Below are 22,587 nucleotides of genomic sequence, written 5' to 3'. Positions count from 1 at the left end.
CCAAGTACTAGAACACACTAAAACTCCAAAATACGCTAAGTCCTAGTCTATCCTACACCACCATATCATTGTATATATCTCTACAACTACGTACCACATGTGCATAGCCTCTATGACTGCTCCTCTCCTTTCATCTAACTACCCATGCCTTCCTCTATAGTCAGCCCCTGGCCACTCCTCTTAGAGGCCCTACCCTTCTCCCGTTCTATTTCATCCTCATCTTTCTCTTGACAATCATATACATCACTTTTTTGCATGCTTATTTCTCTGGTACTTAACGTGGTTTGTTGAGTGCCTTGGTCAAAAGCAAGGTATTCCATGTATGTGCATCTGTAAGGCTTTGCTAATAAATAATTCAAGCACATAGCAAGTAACTCAATTTTTCACCCCCTAAGAAAAAGACTTCTATTAAGTCATAATGTCACACTTTCAGCGCCACGTGGGTAGTGACAATCCGTTGCCCAGATCATGCAACCGCCACGTGTTGCTCACACGACGTCTGCACCAAACACAGTCCTTAGGTCTGGTACCTGCCCTATACCATGTTGAGCTGCCAAGTGGAAGCCTAGGAGATGCCGAGTGCGGGGGGCCCAATGCCTCATAGCCGTGTCAAGCCTCTCTCTTTTCTATAAATTTATCTTTCTGGAATATGCAATAAACAGTGAACAATGAACAGCAAACGCATTGTTGGATCATGATGACCCAGAGCTATGTAAAAGCTGCAATGACAGTCTACATGGCAGGTTCACCACCCAAGAACACTTCCGAGGTCTTGACTCACCTCAGTAAAATTTGTATGGATTTGATTGAGAAAGTAGATAGCCTCGAGACCACCAATGTGGCACTGTTGGCAGAAAAAGCACACATTGACAAAACATTGAATGAAATCAAGAAACTAGGAGGGTATATGCAAGAGGAATGGAGGAAGGAGAAAAGCAAGAAAGATGAATGGGAGAAGGAGAAAGAAACATGGGAATCGAAAAAGACCAGCCTCAATGACAAAATGCAAGCCATGGGGACATAATTATAGCAGCAGTAGCTTAGGGACATGCAAGGGATGCCACAAGGGATGTGCAATGCAATGGAAGTGCTGAAATCTGAGAATGAGAAGCTCAAGAAGGAGATGGCAGCCCTACAAACTACCATACAAGGGAAGCATGCTGAGTTTACACAGCAAATCACTAAAGGGAATGCAGATATGCTAAAATGGAAGAATGTGGTTAAGAAGGGTGCAGCAGCCCCCAAGAAGGAGATCATCTCTGAAGCTCTGGAGGAAGAGAAAAGAAGGAACATGAAGGCTTTAAATGTCTTAGTCAAAGGCTTAACAATTGAAGACACCCCCATGTCAGATGCCAAGATTTTGTTTACCAAAATGGGAGTCAACCTCACATGTGAGACAGCATGGAGGTTTGGTAATGTTGAGGCCCCAACAAGACCCCTTGTAATGAAACTCCGAACAACTGTGGATAGGTCTACCCTCATGAGCATGAAGGCAACCTTGAAGGGGACCAGAAAATACTTGGATGATGACCTCACACTGCTGCAGCAGGAGCATCGGAGAGAGGGAATGGTTTGAGTTATGATAGCAAGAGACACAGATAAATGGGCTGCCTACAGGGATGGAAAAGTGATTATCAAGAGAGAGAGCAGACAAGAATGACATTCTGTATTTCCACTACCAGGCCAGCCATAGACACAGTCCTCCATGCGCCCACTCGGACCCATGTTCACTTTGACAGGACTCTCGATCTAGTTTGTCACTTTGCTCGAGAGCTTCTGACCCTACATGGAGCGGAGGTAGATCTTGCTTAGGTTTCAGCCACTTTGGCTTCTGTGGTACACAAGGCTGCCATCATATCTTTCCCTATGACTCGATCCACAAATGCCCCGGCTAGGAAGATGCCTCAGAACCCCTGGTACCATGATGAATCTAAGGAGATGAGAGCTCACCTCACACGCGAGCAAGCCCCGGGACACCTGACCTCATCCGAGGTGCATCACATCTCACGTCGGATGACACAACGTAAGAAGTGGACTTTTCTCACTCGCAGGATTAATGAGGTGGTCAGATCCTTGCGAGGGGGAGACCCGACTATCGGCTGGGGACTCCTATTAGAGGGGAAACGGCCCATTCCCATCACGAACCCAGAGATTTGGCATAGATATGCATGCTCCTTATATGACATCCCAAGTTAGATGCCACCAGACATGTCTTCTATGCCCAGACCCACTACTTGTCACTTGTTCAATGCGTAGAACGTGAGGAATGCCCTCCTTCATCTGCATAACTGAAGAGCGCCAAACCATGAGGGGCTACGTACAGAGCACTTCGCACATGGAAGGAGGTTTGCCCTGGTTCTAGCGCAGTTGTTCAACCATGCAGTATGCTATGATTTCCCACCTACTTGGAGCACTACCACCATTGTACCGATACATAAGGCGGGGGACCCCATGGATACTGGGAACGACCACACTATCTTGATTGGCCACACTCTGGCTAAGATTTATGGATTGGTACTGGAGAGGGCGATCAGTAGTTAAACAGAGGACCATGGACAGCGGGCTCTTGGGCAGGCAGGCTTTTGGAGACAACACTCCACACTGGACCATATTTTTACCCTGAGAGCCATCATTGAGAAGGCATAGTCAAGGTGCTAGAAGGTCTACACTTGCTTTGTGGACTTTCAGAAGGATTTTGACACAATCCCTCGCTCTTGCCTGATCAGGCAACTACAAGAGCTGCATCTCCAAGAGGTCATGATTTGGGAGTGATGAGTCTATACGAGTCCACCAGAGGGCAAGTCCGCGCTCCTGGGGGCTATCAGATTGGGTTGATAGCACCATAGGGGTGAAGCAGGGTTGCCCACTCTCATTGACTCTCTTCAGGCTATGCATTGATGAGATCACATCCTTTGTTGATCGCCTAAGAGGAGAGGGCTCCCTATTGGCTGATTTGATGGTGTAGATACTACTATATGCAGATGACATAGTCCTCAGCATTTCGTTCTCAGGCCTTGGAGATGTTCTGCATCTCTATGATGTCCCTAGATCTTCAATGTCATCATTGCGCTTGATCGCATCTTGCCTAGTGTTTGAAGAAAACGTCTATTTGTATATGCATGGAACATTGCACATATTTATTTTATTTTTATTTTTCAAAAAGATCACTTTATTAAGTATGACTGACAACCGCAACAGCAAGCTCTAATGCAGGAGTACAACATGCCATGTATGAGAAGAAAATAAACATCTCAAAAAGATGTAACAAAAATCGAAGGGGAGGCTGAAAATGCCACCTCAACCCTAAACAAGACTCAGAGAAGAAGGGAGATCCTCTCCAAACTTTGAAGAAGGTAGTCCTCTTGGCAATAGCTGCTCTGGAAGATCCCTGCATGCTTGACCAGATGGCCATCAGAGTATGTATAGTATCAGTCCATACATTGGCCATAGACTGGAAGGGATGAACCTGTGAACCCTCCATCGCCTCCGTACATCTAGCTCTCCATAAATGCCATGCTGTAATGCTAGCTAGAATCTCCCATGATGTGTCTACCGAGGCATGAGCAGCTCTGAACGGAGTGAAAAGAACAACCTGAAGTGTGTTGTCATATAATGAAGGCTGAATCTGAATCATGTCCCTCAAAAAACACCTGAGGGCCGATGAGAGATAACCATGCCACTAATCCCCAAGTCATGAAGAAGAGTGCTCCAAAGAACCCTAGCAACACCCTTCCGAATCGTCCTCGCCTGTCTGCACTCCCAAAGGCAATGCTGATTTGACTCAACTGCTGCGTGGCATCGAGGACAAGTAGGGTTAGCCCCAAACTCGGATCTCCACAAGTTCACTACATCCCTCCATGAATAGAAAACCAAAAGAAAAGAGTGATCTTTCTATTCCTGAGGGATTTCCAGAGCCTCCTCCAAAAGTTCCTTTGCATCCCTGCAGGAATCCAAAAAGAATCCCAATGTGGAGCTTTGGAAGGACGCCAACCTCTACTGCTAAGCTGAAGTCTCCAGGCATTTCTGATTGTGTAACGAAAGAAGGGGATGATCTTCTCTCGGTGCCCTTCGTCAATCCATTCCCATTCATAGGGTCCCACCTCAAGAACCTAATGGGGGAGCCACCATACAACCAGAGTCTCCAAGACCCAAGTGCCAAGAGAAGAGGGACGGGATCAAGATACCATTGTGAATCCATGCCCCACTCTATGTAACCTGCAATCCTAACAGGCTGGAAGGCAACCTCCAAAAGAATATCACCTGAAGATCTAAGGAGTCTGCCTCCCGACTGAACATCAAAGCCTAGGGTCTCCTCAAGTGCATCCCGCAAGGCTATGACTTGCAAAGGAATACCCGTCCTCGTGAAAGCTCCCAACCAACTGGACTCTTTGATAGGCATATCATATGTATATATCAACTCTGCTGGTATGGCTGCCTCTATGTGTTGTATCCTGACTACACTCCTTCTAAGATGGCTAGTAGAAGTGAGTCTCCGATCCTCTGGAAGCAGCCTAAACGCCTTCCAGGCACCTACTCTAGAAGCAGGTCCCCTCTCCCATCTAAACCACCCCATATAATGTGACGCTCCTAGTGATCTGCCATGCTCATCCAGTATCGAGTCATTCCACATGATTGGCTGCCTTATGCTCTCTTCCTCTCGTATTGTTCCCCTCTTTCTCCTTCTCCTTCTCCTTTCTTTCTCTTCTTTTCCCCTGTTTTCAATCTCTTTTTTCCCTCTTTCAATCTCTTTTCCCCTCTTCCTTCTCTTACGCTTATGATCTTTTTCCCTCTTCCTTCTCTTATGCTTATGCTCTTTTCCTCTCGTATTGGTCCCCTCTTTCTCCTTCTCCTTCTCCTTCTCCTTTCTTTCTCTTCTTTTCCCCTCTCCTTCAATCTCTTTTTCTCCTGAGTTTTTTTAAAGGACATGCTAACTGGTGTTTAAGCAAAGCTTGGTTCTCTCTCTGGCAGTAGGTTGTCGGACGGACAGAGCATCTTCGTGTTCGTGTCAGCCATTCCACCTTGATTGACAAATGGATTCCAATTCAGCCAATCCTCGACCGCTTCCACCGGCCACAAAAATAGTTACCTTTTTCAAAGACGAGCTTCAGCAGCTCAAGACAGACTCGGAGTAGGAGTATGCCACCTCACTCTTTGCTTGCATCCACGGTTCCCACACCTCTAGGCTATAGGCTAGGGAATGGATGCTTTTGGCTTTACCTAGAGACCTCGCAGGGCGCCTCACCGATGTTCGTCTGCTCGGACGAGGATTCTTCCAAGTGGTATTTGATTCTCTAGAGTCAGCAGGTTCAGTACTCAGGGCTAGTCCTTTGGCATTGAGCTCCAGAAGGATAATTATGACACCCTTCACTTTGGGTTTCGATCAAATAGAGGAAGATAGTAGGGTTACCTCACTTTTCATCAGGTTCCCCGACCTTCCTCAGGTCTACCATCAACTCTTATCGTCCATAGGAGCTACTTTCCCTCCCTGGCATGCCCTCTTCAGTGGCAGAGGCTGTCAGATCAGATGGGGTGCCACGAGTCATGGTCATCGTCTCTGACCCTGATATTACAGATGATCACATTATGCTTCAGCGACCAGATGGTTCCTTTTTTCGCCAGAGAGTCGAGGTTGCTGGGAGACAGGATCAGTGTAGGATTTGCAACACCTTTGGGAACTTCGGCGGGAATTGCCCAAGGAAGAAGAAAAAGCCCAAACAGTTTATTCCGCCTTCTCGTCCTACTTCTTCTACATGCACTACCAGAGCCCCCCCTTCTCGCCTAGGACCTTCGGGACTAGCCCCTAGACGTGGACCCTCTTCTTCAACGTGCACAGTACAATTAGTACCCCGTTGGATGCTTGTGAGGGATGCCCCAGTCCCCCCACCTGCTCATTAGGAGGGGCAAACCATTTCTTCAAGTCCTATCACTAATGCTCCTGATCAGCCCCCTCCCTCTGTTAGTCACACTTCACCTCTTGATAGAGGCAAGGGGGTTTTTTCTCCTTCTCCCTCGGGTGCAAGGATTCTTCGCACTCCAATGCCAGTTCCCTCCTACAGGAACTCTTTTGCAGTACTGGCAGATTTGGGTCTTCTCATCCTTGGAGAATTTGGCTCAGCTCACTTCTGAGAAGTTGGAGTATTCCCAACTTGCTACAAGTTTGCTGTTCATCGCTTTGCCATTCGACCACTACTTTGTGAGATATAGTGCTCTTTTGGCATGTCATTTGGCATTTTTTCACAATTCGCTGAAGGACCAAGTAAGAGGCTATTTCTTGCACTTGTCTCTACCTTATTTTGTTTTTTGCATTTGTTGCAATATTTTCTTGTTGGCATGGCCCACTGGATGTGGTGGTAGAGCTTGCCATTTGGTAGAGTGGTGGTGAGGTTTGGTGCAGGACACAAATTTGACACAACGTAAAGTGCAAACTTGAGCATGGTTTTTTTGAGGCATTTTGGATGCCATATGCAGTGAATTTTTGGGCAACAATTGCAGTTGGTAAATGCTACATTTTGGATGCCATATGCAATGAATTTTTGGGCAACAGTTGCAATTGGTAAATGCTACAGTTTGGATGTCATATGCCATGTTGGGTCAATGCAATTGTATGCAAGGATTCTTCACTTATTGCTGAAGGTTTTGGCACTGGTTTAAGTGCGGGCACTTGTTGTACAGGCTGTGCACTTGTAGTGCATTTCACTCTTTGGTGGCATTGATTGCTTGCAAGGAGCTAAGCGTTTGAGCATCATTATTGTCTTGTTGTTGTGGCTTGGACATTATGGCAGATTCGTCATCCATGATGAACATTAAAAAGCTAGAGGGAACTAGCAACTTTGATGTGTGGCAGACACAATGCATGAACATACTGTATCTCAAGGACCAATATGTTCCCATTCAAGAGCAAGGCAGGAAGCCTACGCCTATGACAAATGCTGAATGGTGGAGGCTAAACACACTTGCTAAAGCCACTATTATGTTGACATGTTGCGATGACGTCGTTATGAGCATTCGGAATGAGAACACTGCATGGGATGCATGGTAGAGATTAGGGACATTGTATGCACAGCAAAGCGCTTCTAGCAAAGTTTTTTGGTTGAAGAAGCTTGTGCAATTGCAAATGAGAGAAGGGCAATCTGTATTGGCTCATTTGAATGAGTCTAATAAGACTTTTAGTCATGTTATTCAGCATGGGCTGAATTTGGATGATGAGGTTAAGTCATCATTGCTCTTGGTCAGTTTGCCTCCCAGTTGGGATACATTTGTCACAGCCACTAGCAACTCTCATCATTTGCAGGTCTATGCTGATGTAGAGGGTGCCATCATGCAGGAGGACATGAATAGGCAGAATAGAGCAGGTTCCAAAGCCTCTAGTGCTATGAATGTCAGAGGTAGACAACACGACAGAGATAAAGACAAAAGAGGCAAGTCTAGAAGCAAATCTAGATCTAAAAAGGACATTGTGTGCTTTTACTGTGAGAAAAAAGAGCATTACAAGAGTCAATGTCATAAGCTACAAGCTGACAAAAAGGCAGGCAAAGTGGAGTCAAAGGATAAGAAAGAGGACGATGACAAAAACAAGGACAAAGGGAAGGGCAAAGTTGAAGCAAATGCTCTTTCGTACGCTTCTCCAGGTTCTCATGATAGAGGTGTGACACGCCAAGGTGGTGTTACCATTGAGGAGATTGATAACATAGTGGATGAGTATGTAGCAGAATAGGAGATACTTTATATGTCTTCTCATGATGACCAGCACTTGCTAGCTAGCATGGGCACTGCTATGCATACTTGGCGCATTGACTCGGGAGCTTCGTTTCATGTCACTCCACATTGTGAGTGGTTCACGACATACATGGCAGGTGACATGGGACCGGTTTTTCTTGGAGATGATCATGAGCTACGTATTGCAGGCATTGGTGATATTGATCTCCAGGTTGGTCATGGACGCATTTTTACACTTCATGATGTAAGGCATGTACCTGAGCTAAAGAAGAATCTCATCAGTGTAAGTCAGCTTGACTTGAGTGGTCATGTACTCTCTTTTGGGCATGGGAAATGGAAAATATGTAAAGGATCTTTGGTCATGACAAAGGGATCATTGATTGATTCTCTATACCCTCTTTCTTGTACTGTTTCATGTAGTTCAGCTCATGCTACCACAGAGCTGCCAACAGGTGTGTTGTGGCATTGCCGGTTGGGGCATATGAGCAAGAAAGGAATGGAAATCTTATCTCGTTGTGGCTACTTGCCTGTGTTTAGTGGCTCTGAATTTGCTGGTTGTGAACATTGCATTTATGGGAAGCAAGTTCAATTACCTCACAAAAAGAAACTTATGCGTAAGCTCTTGCCGTTAGATTTGGTACATACAGATGTGTGTATGATGCCACAGCTTTCTTTGGGTGGTGGCAAGTATTTTGTGTCTTTTATTGATGATGCTACACGAAAGGCATGGGTGTATCCTATGCGTCAGAAAGATGATGTGTTTCAGACTTTCAAGATATGGCTTGCATATGTAGAAAATCAAACAGGCAGGTCATTGAAATGTCTTAGATCTGACAATGGAGGTGAGTATGTGTCAAAAGAGTTTGATAATTTCTTGTCTTTGAAAGGTATCAAAAGGGAACTCCCTCCACCTCACAACCCATCACAAAATGGTGTTGCTGAGAGGTTAAATAGGACTATATAGGATCGAGTCCGTTCAATGTTGTCACATGCTACTTTATCTCATGGGTTTTGGGCTGAGGCAATCAAAACTGCTATACATTTAATCAACCGTTCCCCTCATCGTGCTTTGGATTACAAGGTGCCTGAAGAAATGTGGACAGGCAAGCCTCCGTCTTATAAACACTTGCGCGTGTTTGGTTGTGATGCGTATGTGCACATACGCAGAGAGGATCGCAACAAGTTAGATCCAAAAGCACAGAAATGCATATTTCTTGGTTATGGTGAGGAGGGAGAGATGGGATATAGACTTTGGGATCCTAGCCATCATAAAATAGTACGCAGCAATGACGTTGTCTTCAAAGAGCATTCTATGCCAAAAAGATCAGCTGATAGACCAGAAGTGGTGAGACGCACCATATTTGAGGACACATACATTGGACAGCCAGTTAGGCAAGTACAGGAGGAGATAGAACAATCTCCAGTTCGGCCCGAAAATGTATTGGATGGTGGTCAGGTAGATCAGCCACCCACAGGTCCACATATACCACAATTTCAGCCATATAACGATGTAGAACAGCCATGTTTTGATGGGCAACGAGCCTCACATGAGCAGCCCGCCCCTTAGTTGAGGAGGAGTACTCGACTGTCACATCCTCCTGATAGATTTCAGCCAAGTTTGGACTATCTTTTGGTGACTGACTGTGGTGAGCCTTCATGCTACAAAGAGGCTATGCAGAGGGCATATAAGATTAAGTGGGAGTTGGCCATGAAGAACGAGATGGCATCTCTCAAGAAGAATGGCACATGGGATTTGGTGCCTTTGCCGGATGGGCATAAAGTCTTGCCATGCAAGTGGGTGTATAAGCAAAAGTTTACACCGGCTGACACTTCACTAAAGTACAAGGCCAGGCTTGTGGCAAAAGGTTTCAAGCAAGAACATGGGATTGATTTTGATGAGGTTTTTTCTCCCGTAGTCAAGATGACTACCTTGCGGACTGTTTTAGCTTTGGTTGCTAGAGATGACTTGGAGTTGTATCAGATGGATGTGAAGACCATGTTTCTTCATGATGATCTCCATGAGGAGATATACATGTAGCAGCCAGAGGGGTTCGTTGACAAAGGGAAACCTCATCATGTATGTAAGCTCAAGAAGAGCTTATATGGCTTGAAACAAGCTCCGAGGGAGTGGTATCACAGGTTTGATGCATTCATGAGAAAGCAGGGCTTTGGCAGGAGTGAAGAGGATCACTGTTTCTATGTAAAGAGGGCCGAAGATGGCAGCCTTCTTATTTTGCTCATCTATGTAGATGACATGCTTCTAGCTGGAACATGTAAGCAGTCGTTAAATGCCTTGAAAGCTGAACTACGTAAGGCATTTGAGATGAAGGATTTGGGCATTGCGAGCCATATTATTGGCATGCGTATTCAGAGAGATAGACAAAGGCGATTGCTTTACCTGTCTCAAAAAGGAATACATTGGGAAAGTTTTGGAGAGATTCCATATGCAGGGTGCGAAGGCTCTTTCTACTCCATTGCCTCCGTACTGCAAAATTTTTTTTTTTTTCCATGAAAAAGACTTCTATTAAGTAAGAACAAAAACCCGCGAGAGCAAGCTCAAAGCGGAATACATCATGAAATCATGAGGATAATAAAAAACCCCTCAGAGTGAGGTGGAAAGAAACCAAGGCTGAGGCTGAAAGTGCCATCTCAACCCTGTAGTAGATTCAGAGAAGAAAGGAGAATCCTTCCATTCCCTGAAGAAAGAAGCCCTCCTAGCTGAGGCTGCACGGGAGTCCCCCTGCATACCCGTCCATACGGCCATCAGAGTGTGTACGATGTCTGTCCAGATACTAGCCAATGTGTGCGAGGGATGAACCTGAGTACCCTCCATAGCCTCTGTGCATCTGGCTCTCCAGATATGCCAGGCTGCTATGCTCGCTATAATCTCCCAAGAAGTATCCACAGAGGCATGTACAGCTGTAAAAGGACGGTGTGGAACCACATCCAACGAGCAGAACTCAACCCGATGACGTCGAACCGAAATGGCCCGAGAGGAGTCAAGTCCCTCATAGAAAACCTGAGGTCCTGTAAGAGAAAGCCAAGCCACCGAGCCCCAAGTCATAAAAAGTGGGGAATGGGCAAAGTGACTGAAGATCCTGGCTATCCCCATCCAAATCAATCTCGCCTGTCTGCAATCCCATAAGCAATGCTGAATAGACTCCGAAGCAGAAAGGCAACGAGGGCAAGTAGGGTTGGCTCCGAATCTGGACCTCCAAAGGTTCACTGCAATCCCTCCATGAATAGAAAGCCAAAAGAAGATAGTGATCTTTCTATTCCTGTGGGATTTCCAGAGCCTCCTCCAGAAGTACCTCTGCTGATCCGCAGTAATACCAAAAGTCTCCCAGTGAGGAACTCTGGAGGGTCTCCAGCCTCTACTACTGAGCTGAAATCTCCTGGCATTACTGACCGTGTAACGAAAGAAGGGGATGGTCTTCTCTCGATGCCCCGCGTCAATCCACTCCCACTCTCTGGGGTCCCACTGTAAATACCTGATGGGAACTCCTCCATAGAGCCAAAGTCTCCAAACTTTCTCAAGAGGATAGTCCGAAATCAGATGAGCGGGCTGCAATGTCCAAGATACCTTATGAATCGGCTGTTGGTTGTTTGATATATGCCATGGTTGCTACTAGACCAGACATTGCTTATGCAGTGGGAGTAGTGAGCCGATACATGGTGAATCCTGGCAAACGGCATTGGGAAGCAGTGAAAGGGGTTATGAGGTATCTCAAAGGCACTCAGGATATGTGCATATGCTTTGGGCAGACAGATTCAGCGGTACATGGGTATGTAGATGCTGATTATGCAGGTTGTCCAGTGAGTACGAAGTCGACTACAGGCTACTTGTTCACATTCGCAGGTGGTGCAATTTCATGGGTCTCTCGTCTACAGGGTTGTGTTACCATTTCTACCACTGAGGCAGAGTATGTGGCAGCCACGGAGGCCGCAAAGGAGGCCATATGGCTTTCTCGTCTCTTGGCAAAGTTAGGTATGTTACAGGGGATTCCAATGCTACACTGCGAAACATTGCTGCACTCAATTCAGGCATGTCCACATCCAACGTAAACATCCTGCCCTTCTTCTTTCCTTTTGCTATCAAGCGATCGTTATTTTTCATATCCTCAACAAAGCATTCATGAGAATTAAATCTGACCTGCAAGCCCTGCTCAACCATTTGACCAACAGAAACCAGGTTCTTGGTGATGTTCGGGACATGAAATACTATTCTTTGGTGTCTCTTGACACCCCCACATTGTGTGTTCTCCTCTCCTTCTTGTTGCCCTTTGCTGTCCCTGATTCCCTTCACTTACACCTTCTTTCTTTATTATTTTTTGGGATCGGATTGGGGATTACATCACCTCAGCCCTACGGGGCGTTTGGGACTCGGGTGAGATGCCGGATTCACTCTCAGAGGGTCTCATTCATCTTATCCCAAAAGGAGGTTGCAGAAATTTAGTGTCTCAGTGGACACCAATCACCTTACTGGGCACTTTGTATAAGATCTTGGCAAAAGCCATCAGCTTGCGATTGCAACCAATCCTGCTAGATCTTATACATGACACACAGACAGGCTTTGTCCATGGCAAAAGCATTTTTTATAACATATTCTCATTTTGGGAGGCTTCTGAGTGGGCTATGCATGAGGGCCATAGACTGGTAATTCTACTCCTAGATTTCGAAAAAGCATATAACAGGGTAGATTGGGGTTTTCTAAAGGGAACCCTTCTTCGCTTTGGATTTTCAGATTTGTGGATTAGAGGGGTTTCTGCTCTTTACACGTCAGCCCATAGCCAGGTACTCATTGGTGGAGTCAGGGGAGATAGGTTTCAGATATCCAGATCAGTCCAACAGGGATGCCCTCCAGCCCCCTTTCTATTCTTATTTGTGGCTAAAGCTATGAGCCTCTATATTAGAGCTCAAGCTGATATTTTTGGGCTGAGACTTCTGTTGAGACAGGAAGAGGAGTTGCTGGATAGTGAGCTGGCAGATGACACAGCTATTTTGTTGGATGCCACTCCACGGACACTCACCTCTTTTAGGACAGCCTTGGATTAGCCTTGGATTTATTTTGCATTGCAGCAGGGGCTCACATTAACTGTAACAAATCCAATGGTTTCTGGATTAGTGATCAGGACACTCCATATTGGGGTGCTGATATTGGCGTTTCAGAGGGGTGTCTCCGTCAGGTATCTTGGATGCCAGGTTGGGGTGAGCATTTCTCCAGCACAGCAGTTCGCTCCCATGTTGGAGAGCATCAGGAGGAAACTCCTATTTTGGAGTTCGGCCAGACTTGACCTTGCATCTAGAGTGGTGGTTGTAAACCAGGTACTGTTGGCTACAACCTGGTTTGTTTGCTCTTGCTGGTGCCGATCTGCAAGCAGTATCACTCATCACAAGAGACCTATCAAGATTTTTTTGTGGAGTGGATTAGACGGCACTTCAGATGTGATAGCCAGGGTGGCTTGGGAGACTCTCATTCTACCCACTGAGGAAGGGGGCCTCAATATTACAGATAGATGCAACCATACCAGTGGAGTGGATGGATACAAATCATTTGCCTATTTCTGAGTCCACCTGGTTGGGGGCTTTTTCGAGGATAGGTATCCCTCTACAGGTTATAGCCTTGTGGGATGCACATGAGGATACCTTTGTCTTTCAGGTTCATGTAGGAGGTTGACTCCATAGATCTTCAGAGGACATTCTTTTGGAGGCTCCTTTTCAGCCTGTCAGGATTGCAGGATACATGGAAATGGGTAGAGACTCACAGTGGTATCTGGATCCAGACCCCGTTCTCTTGGCTATTGGATCTTGGAGGCTTTGGTTGTATGGAGGTTCCCCTATTAGATCCTTGCAATGGGATCTAGAGGAATGGGAGTGGGTAGTTGCAGGGCACCGAGAGAAGAGCATTCCCTTCTTTCGTTACACGATCACAAATGCCAGGAGATTCCAGCTCAGTTGTAGAGGCGGGAGGCCCTCTAGAGCTCCTCATTGGGATACTTTTCAGATTTCTGCAAAGATGCAGAAAAACTTTTGGAGGAGACTTTGGAAATCCCTTAGGAATAGGAAAGTCAAGTTAGTCATCTGGCTTACTATTCATGGAGGGATTGCAGTGAACCTGTGGAGATCTAGGTTCGGGGCTGACCCTACTTGTCCTCGATGCCACTCAGTAGTCGAGTCAGTGCAGCACTGCCTTTGGGAGTGCACTCAGGCGAGGATGGTTTGGAAATGTGTTGCTAGAATACTTTACACTTTTCATAGAGCACCCTTCTTCATGACCTGGGGATCAGTTACTTAGTTGTCACTCACTGGTCCACAGGATTTTTTCGAGGGACATGACACGGACACAGCTTTCTTTGTTTGACAACATCTTGTGGAGTCATGCTCCCTCTGGGATGTTCCGTTTACTCCATTCAGAGCTCTCCACGCTTCTGTTGACACATCTTGGGATATTCTGGCTAGTATCACTGCATGGCATATTTGGAGAGCCAGATGTACAGAGGCTTTGGAGGACTCCCAGGTTCCCCCTTCTTAGACTATGGCCAGTATCTGGGCAGATATCTGGGCAGATACTATACACACTTTGATAGCCATTTGGGCGAACATACAAGGAACCTCCAGGATTGCTACTGCTAGGAGGGTTGCTTTTCTCAGAGTCTGGAAGGATCGTCCTTTCTTCTCTAACTCTCCTTCAAGGATGAGGTGGCATTTTCAGCTGCCACCTGGGATTTTTGTTTTCTCATTCTGAACTGTTTTTTCTCATGCTTGACATGATGTACTCCCGCACTTGAGCTTGCTCTGCGGTTTTTATTCATACTTAATGAAGAACTTTTCTTGCAAAAAAAAAAAGGGCATCCTTGACGGACTGATCTGGTAATTGGAAACCTATCTCCCCTGACTCTACCAATAAGCACGTGGCTATGGGCTGATCTATAGAGAGCTGACACTCCTCTGCTCCATGCATCCAAAAATCCAAAACGAGCGAGGGTACCCTCTAAGAAGCCCCAATCTACCTTGTCATAAGCTTTCTCAAAGCCCAGAAGTAGAATGGCAAGCCCATGGCTATTATGCATGGCCAAATCAAATGCCTCCCAAAATGAGAAGATTTTATCAAAAATGCACCTGCCATGCACAAAGCCCATCTGTGTGTCATGTATAAGATCTAGAAGAAAAGGCTGCAAACGAAGGCTGATTGCTTTTGCTAAGATTTTGTACAAGGTGCCCAAAAGAGTGATCGGCTTCCACTGAGACACTAAATTCCTGCAACCCCTTTTGGAATAAGATGAATGAGACCCTCCATAAGCGAGTCTGGCACCTCACTCGAGTCCCAAATGACCTGCAAGGCTGAGGTAATGTGATCCTTAATTTGATCCCAAAAAATAATAAAGAAAGAGGGGGTAAGTCCATCTGATCCAGGACACTTACCCTTATAAAGGGCGGATAAAGCAATCGTGAACTCTATGTTGGTGAAGGGTGCATCCAGTGAGACTATCATATCCCTTGTCACCAACATAGATAAGTGTTTCCAAATAACAACTCTAGCATCATCTGTGGCCTGACTGTCAGGATCTGTTGTAAGAAGGGAGGCATAGAACTCTATAGCTACCTACAAGACGACATCTGGATTTGTTTGTAAAACTCCGTTTGAGTCACCAAGCTGTGATACGCTCTTCTTACTATGCCTGGGGCCAAGAGTAGAGAAGAACTTCTTGTTGACCCTACCTCCCGTCTGAGTCCAAAATGACTCTCTAGCGTGAAAGGCATACTCTTCTCTCTGATCTACAAATGACTGCTGCTGGGCCCTTGCTGCAGCAAGGCGCTCCTGAACCCAAGCATCTGTAGGCCTCTTCTGCTCGTCCCTCTGAAGAGCAGACAACTGTTGACGGATACCTATCTCTCGCCTGAGTATCTCACCTCTCCTAGTACGAGCAACTGAATGATAAAAGTCGCTAATATCTAAGAGAGTTGCAGCTACATCGGATGGTGAAAGCTTCCCATCATGCATGTAAGATACCCAAGTCCGCAACACTGCCTTTGTAAGGCCCTCCTCTCCATAAAAGGCAACTAGAATTCTGATATTGGCAGAGCGAATCGTTACATGAGGATTTGAAACAAACAAAACCACAGGAAAATGATCTGAAGTGGATGCCCCAGGTGTAATGCATACAATACCAACTCTGTCAAGAGCCCAATCATCCACATAAACTATCAATCCTTGCATGGATAGGCATTTGCAACCTCATGTTCGACCAAGAAAACACGAGAGATTGTGGATGAGTGTGAAAAGCATCATTGTGCCAAGCATCCCTGCCACTATACTGAAAAAGGAAGGCATCCCAAGCTACTCTCTCTAGGGAGTGGATACCACCTTCCCTACCACCCCTTTTGTCTGAGGGTAGTCCTACAAATACTGCATTGATCTTGTCTCCCTGCAATCTTGACTCTCTGTCTGAAGAAAGAGCCATCCGAACACTAAGGCATGATGTGGTCATCCGTGATGTTATGGTCACCGACAATGACCCTAACTCATGGTACCCCATCTGACCTAACTACCTGTTTTGCTAAAGAAGACATCCCAGGGAGAGGGAGAGGGGGAATCTTAGTGACCAACCCGAAAGCGGCCCCATTGGAGTGTAGGAGTTGATGGTACACCCGAAGAAGGCTGGGGTGTCTGATGAAAAGTAAAGTCATCCAACTGTCCTCCTCCACAGGGTCAAACCTTAATGAGAAGGGCGTCAAAAAGATCCTCCTAAAGCTCAATACTAAAGGACTAGCCTGAAGCATTGTACCTGCTGCATCCGGAGAGTAAAAAACAACCTGGAAAAAACCTCGACCCAGCAGACAACCGTGAGGTGCTCTGCGAGGTTTCTAGGTAATGCGGCGAGCATCCAGTCCCTGGCCTATAACTTGGAGGGGATAACCTGGAGGGGTGGGACCCATGGATGTGAGCAAAGAGTGAAGTAGAACTCTCCTGCTTGGTGTCTTGCTTGAGCTACTGCAACTCGTCTTTCGAAAACGGGATGGTTTTCGTGGCCCTTCATGGGCAGCCTCTTCTAGGAGGACTGTATTTCTTCGAGTTTGGAGAGGTTCTCCCTTTTTCTCGGAGGTTTCTACTGGATTGAGATGGCACTATCAGCCCCAATCCTTTCTTTTTGGCTCTTGAGCTTTTCATGCATTGCATGGTGTATCCCGTATGGAGCTTGCTCTAACGGTTTTCTTTAATACTTAATAGAAGTCTCTTTTTGCCCCAAAAAAAAAAAAAAAAGGCACCATAGATACAATCAATATACGAACCCAAATTTGAAACTTGACTGTACATCCACCTCAAAATGGAATTAAAGACTTCCTAACAACATCTTACCATGTGTGAAGATACCTCTTGTCCTTTGTGTGGACTATCCATTTTCCCATGACTGTTTTGCATGCTGCTTGCTGAGTGAATGGTTGGATTATTACCATCAACCTGCAAAAAAGAGACATCCGAAAAGAAGCCACAATTTTAGTTCTTTTAACATCATAAATATCAATTTCTTCTTCCAAAACTAATTGCCTATAGAATTAATTTCAAGTCCTTTCTAGATATTTTTTAAATTGATTCAGCTAGATGAACAATTATGCCCTTCCTAAAGGGCCATGCAAGCATTGCAAGATGATAAAATGATTCTATGCTGCAAAAACATATAATAAATTCCTGGAATGTCTCACAAAAGTAAAATTATGACATACGACGCAGGTCATGACCTGCTTTATCCCTTCAGAAAGCATTTGCCAACCGACAAACAGATATTTCCATCTCCATAATCCATTTGAAAAAACACCCTCTAATAGACTGCTATGACTGAAATTTATTCCACTCAAATCAACTCATGCTCGAAAAGCTTTCACATTCTTGAGATGTAATTATCAACACCCAAAAGGAAACCTTAGAAAAACAATATGGAATTATGAGGAACTAAATTTGTTAGTTTGGTGGGCATTATCAATTAATAATTTATCGCTTAATGTACTTGCTCTCTCAAGGTCTACAAACAAAGATGTCTTCCAGCGTCATGTTGGAACAAATGTTACGAATTCCTGGCCTGAGCTACTTCTGAACATAGAATGGCAACTGCTGAAGAGTCCAACATCATCACCTAAACCAGTTGATTCCTATTTGCATAACGTCAGATTCAGTGTTTTCAAAGGAAAGAGTATCTTTCTACTAAGGGAGAAAGAAAGCTCAAGCAAACCGGCAGAAGAAAATCATTCCTAGGCTGCACAAAGCCCGACTATATAGGCCACACCAACCTAAGGAAGTAAAAAACACAGCCTGAGGTTTTCAGCAAAGTCACATTCATTGTGCCCTAATAAAGGTCATCTCAACCACCACCTTTTTTTTGCAAAAGAACTACTTCTATTAAGTATGAAAGAAAACCGAAGGAGCAAGCTCAATGCGGGAGTACATCATGCCAATAGAAAAATCAAACCTCAAAAAGAGCTAGAAAATAACCAGGGTTGAGGGTGAAATTGCTATCGATGACCCCTCCATGCTCGCCCAGATGGCCATCAAGGTATCTATAGTATCAGTCCAAATACTAGCCAGTGTATGAGAGGGGTGAACCTGGGATCCATCCAATGCCACTGTACATATGGCTCTCCAAATATGCCATGCTGCAATACTAGCCAGAATCTCCCATGAATTGTCTACAGCAGCATCTGCAGGTTTGAAAGGAGTGAATGAGACATCCTGGAGAGAACATGACTCTACTCAGTGTCAACAAATAGAGAAATCCCATCTGAATCATGTTTCTCAAAGAACACCTGAGGCCCTATAAGAGATAGCCAAGCAAACTAAGCCCCAAGTCATGAAGAAGGGTGATGTATGGAAAGTGCATAAGATCCTAGCAACACCCTTCCAGATCACCCTCGCTCGTCTGCACCCCCAACGGCAATGATGAACTATCTCAACTGCAGAATGGCAACAAGGACATGTAGGGTCAGCCTCAAACCTAGACCTCCACAAGTTCATTGCAATATAGACAGCCAAAAGAATATAGTGATTTTTCTATTTCTGAGGGATTTCCAAAGTCTCCTTCAAAAGTTTTTCTGCACATCTGTAGAAATGTGAAAGCTGTTCCAATGAGGAGATCTAGAGGGCCTCCAACCTCTACAACTAAGCTGAAATCTCCTGGCATTTCTAACCGTGTAATGAAAGAAGGGGATGGTCTTCTCTTGGTGCCCTTCTGTTCAGAGTGTCTTCAGACAAGTGAAAAACACAAACACATCTCCACTCCTGGCAACAAGGTGCCAGCAGTCAGAGTATAGTCGGACAGTAGACGGACTATAAAAGACTGTCACAAGATGTAAAAAGGACAGGGAGGAAATCTTGCAAAAGGAAGTATGCTTCTCGTATATTATGTTTTGACAAAGAGTACATCAACTCAACAACGCAAACTCTCAACAGGAGCTGATACAAGTTTTTAGAGCCATCCAATATCAGTCCAACTGTTGTAAGGCAACAGTAAGTTACAAAATATAACAGTCCTGGTCAAAAACATTATGTGGTGGATCAGGCCACTAAGGAGTGTTGTTCGGGACAGTTACAACTATCCCTACAGTTACAAACTGATCCCCACTACCTTGTTCTAATGACTCCCTCTTACCAGAGGTGTATTTAACCTATCCCTTGGTTAGTGTTCATGTGGGTGGAGGCTATGCCTTCAACACCTGGCACTTCCGGTAGAGAGGCTTTTTCTCAAAAAGTCGGGGACACGAACCCTTCTTCACTGAAAATACTCCTTCAAGTGCACCTTGAAGGTATGGGAAGCGTTGAGATCAATTAGTGTCCCTCGAATGATAACTGAATCCACAGTCTCTATTTCTTCTTGTTGTTCCTGAGTCTCTGGTGTTGCTTCTGCTCCTTCGGGATGTTCATTGGTTCTGTTGGGGTTGGCACATCTGGAGTTGCTAGGAGTAGTTCTGACTTCGATGCTAGCATCCTCCTCTTGCTGATTTGCTGTAAGCTTAGGAATCTGGATCATGAATTCTGCAGGGTCACTGAAAGTTGTAAAAGGTCGTGCTTTGTTTGTGTCCAAGATTGTGAGGTGGTCCTCCAATGGCATTTGTTTTTTCTAGACATCCTTTGATTTTGCCTCCTCGTAGACATAGGCAGCCGATGCAAAAACATCGTAAGGTCGTTTGGCTATAGTGAACAGTCTGCCCTTCAAGGTATTCCACATTTCTTGTGATGTCCGGACCAGCTGATTTTTCAACTTAGAAAATTCATATTTGCTAAGGAAGACACCGTCTACCTCGTTAGCCATTTCTTTGAGTTGCTGTTCAACATGTTGGAGCGCTTGAAGCTGTTGCTGTAACAAAAGATTTTCGATTTGAAGATCATTTTTATTTGCTCCCATGCAGTCGAGTTGAACAAAGAACTCATCTTTCATCTCTTGGAGCCATGCTGTCACAGTCGGCATGCAATCCTGTCGCACTTTGACCTGTGCTGTTAGCTTTGCAATATGCTTGTTGTGTTGCTCTGAGGACCTTGCATATTCGTCCTGAAGCTCTATAATTCTGGCTTGTGCACTGACAAGCTGTTGCTGCAAGTTGGAATGCTTGATCATGAATTCCTGTGCTTGCTCCTTTAATTTTTGGAGCTGTTCGACTTGCTGCAGTAGTGTAGCTTGTTCTCTCTGTTGTTGAGAAACACATTATTGGAGTATGAGCAGGGCATTACTAGCTTGCATGCTTGACACCTCTGCGTGTGGTGCGACTGCCGATGTTTCCTTCCCAGGAGTTTCCAGCAAGTCGAGCTTGTGGATTGGAGACAAATTCTCAAATTGGGACTAGAGAGGTGAGTTGAGGAACAAACGAGCCACATCGTCCTCGGGCTTGCGCAATGTCTCCTTCGGCATCTGTGCTTTAGCGCGTTGATTGAGCTTGATTTTTTTGGCCAATTTCTATGGTGTTTGCTGAGGGGGCATCCCTTCCTTTGCCAGTGGCGTGTCCCAGAGTGTTTTTGCCAATGACTTACCGTATACAGCTTGTAAAGCCTCATCCTCCGAATACTGAACTGCTTGAAAATCTTGCACTGTGGCAGCCTTTAATTTGTCTGATTCTTTGTTGTCTTGCTCTGTTTTGTCATGCATGTGCTTTTTTCTATATTCTCTGTACTGTATTATGATGCTTGGCACTTCCTCCTTGTTTTGTGCTGCAATTCGAACAAAGCTGTGATGAACGAGGCAATCTTCAAATGTGCATTCCATGTAGTCAAATCTTTCTTTGCCATCTCCCCCCATGAGATGTGTATGGAATAGGTGAGCCCAGCTGATTCATGTGCCCTTTTCTGCTGCACGGAGTATTGCATATGAGTCTCGGCTCATTGTGTTGGGCTTCACTAACAGTTGCATTCTCTCTAAGAACCATACCAATTATTGGCGGCGGCCTGTATCTTATACATTACTCACAAAGAAATAATTCTTCTATGTTTCAGGTGGACCAAATTCTTTATGCATCTCACTATCGACATCTTTCTTATCGGCAACTTCCTCCCTAATCAAAGGTAATTGAAAGACCTCGGAGATAATCTCTAGTGTGACCATGAGATTGTTGCTCAACATACCTCCTGATTTTTGGAACGCTTCATATTGTGCGAAAAAATCCTGCGGGGCCTTCCACGATGTCCATGGCAGACTTACGTACTGAAGCAGGCCTATCTTCTTTAAACATTTCTGGTTTTTGCTGAGGTCCAGAGAAACTTTGAAGCTTGCAAAACTAGCCGTCACAAGCTAATTCTTTAGCGGTGGTGGGGGGGGGTTCATCATCGGACTCGGTCTCCTCATTCTCTGTGATGAGAATCACCTTCTCCCCGTCAGGGCTTGTGCGGGGGCTCTTTTGGCAGAGTCATGGACTTTTTGCTTCTACCCATCTCGTCGTCTAGCAAAGCAGCTCGGTGAAGGAGCTCGAGCGACGAATCCTGCGTTTTAGAAGGCAAGGGAGTTGTTAGGCGCAAATTGCGTTTGGGAGCCATTTGAAGGGAAGCTTGAGTGCGGAAGCCGTCGTTCACTGGTTGTCCGGAGATTCAGTGGGAGTTTCGCATGTGTCGGACTAGTAGAATGAAGCAGCGATTGGGTGTGTGTATAATCCACCTTCCATCCCTCCTTGTTTATATGAGTGTGCATCATGGGGTCAATAAGGCTTGGGTCGGCGATGATGCTCCTCCTCGTGGTGAGGGTGTCGTTTGTGTGAGTTGCCTTGTCAATTTTTGTACCGTTGATGCTATGTAGATACGGGCACTATCGGGTCGGTACGGCTAGAACAGTGTGTTCTGTGAATGGGTGGGCGGAGGGCGGAGTGAGGTCGGATAGGCGGAGCATAGTCGGACTTTGTTGTGATGCTTGTGGAGAACTGTAGGGTCGAATAGGGGGCAGACACGATGGTCGTACAGATGCCGGACTAGGGTGGACGGATCGGATGCGGGACAGAACACGTGAACAAGGTGTCAGGCCTCGGTCGGACTCCAAAAAGGCGGAGAAGACATGTGCAGTGCGTGTGCGGCGGATTGGAGTCGGATTGGCGTAGTCTGGTTTCCATCGGAACTGTGGCGGAGGCCACCTTGTGTGCTGTCCTGAGAGCCCAAAGCACTAAATCTAAATGCTGATCCCAATCCTATGGGTGATCAGCAATTGTCCTTCTGTAAACTTTTTTCATGAGCTTGTTGGAGCTTTCAGCCAATCCATTGGCTTGTGGGTAATATGCTGTGGATTTTTTGTGCAACATCATGTGCATCTTGGTCATTTTTCTGATGGTTTTATTAATGAAATGGGTTTCTCTGTCAGATACAATCTCAATTGGAACACCAAATTTGGTTACAATATCGTGATATAAAAAATG

At 45.5% G+C, this 22,587-nt stretch overlaps 1 protein-coding gene across 1 annotated transcript in view; it reads right to left on the bottom strand.

The window, feature by feature from the left end:
• LOC147889776 (uncharacterized) overlaps positions 1–22,587 on the bottom strand; it is a 254,000-nt gene that overhangs the window by 90,047 nt on the left and 141,366 nt on the right. Inside the window, exon 9 of the mRNA XM_087391512.1 lies at positions 17,090–17,176. Within this exon, the coding sequence (XP_087247638.1) occupies positions 17,090–17,176 (87 nt within the window). The remainder of the gene's footprint in view (positions 1–17,089; positions 17,177–22,587) is intronic.

The sequence above is a fragment of the Dipteris shenzhenensis genome, chromosome 20, assembly GCF_047967505.1.
Source record: "Dipteris shenzhenensis isolate YYH24624 ecotype China chromosome 20, Dip_SZ_1.0, whole genome shotgun sequence".
NCBI lineage: Eukaryota > Viridiplantae > Streptophyta > Polypodiopsida > Gleicheniales > Dipteridaceae > Dipteris > Dipteris shenzhenensis.
Note: the sequence above shows the minus strand (reverse complement) of the source record. Positions and strands in the feature narration are given on the sequence as shown.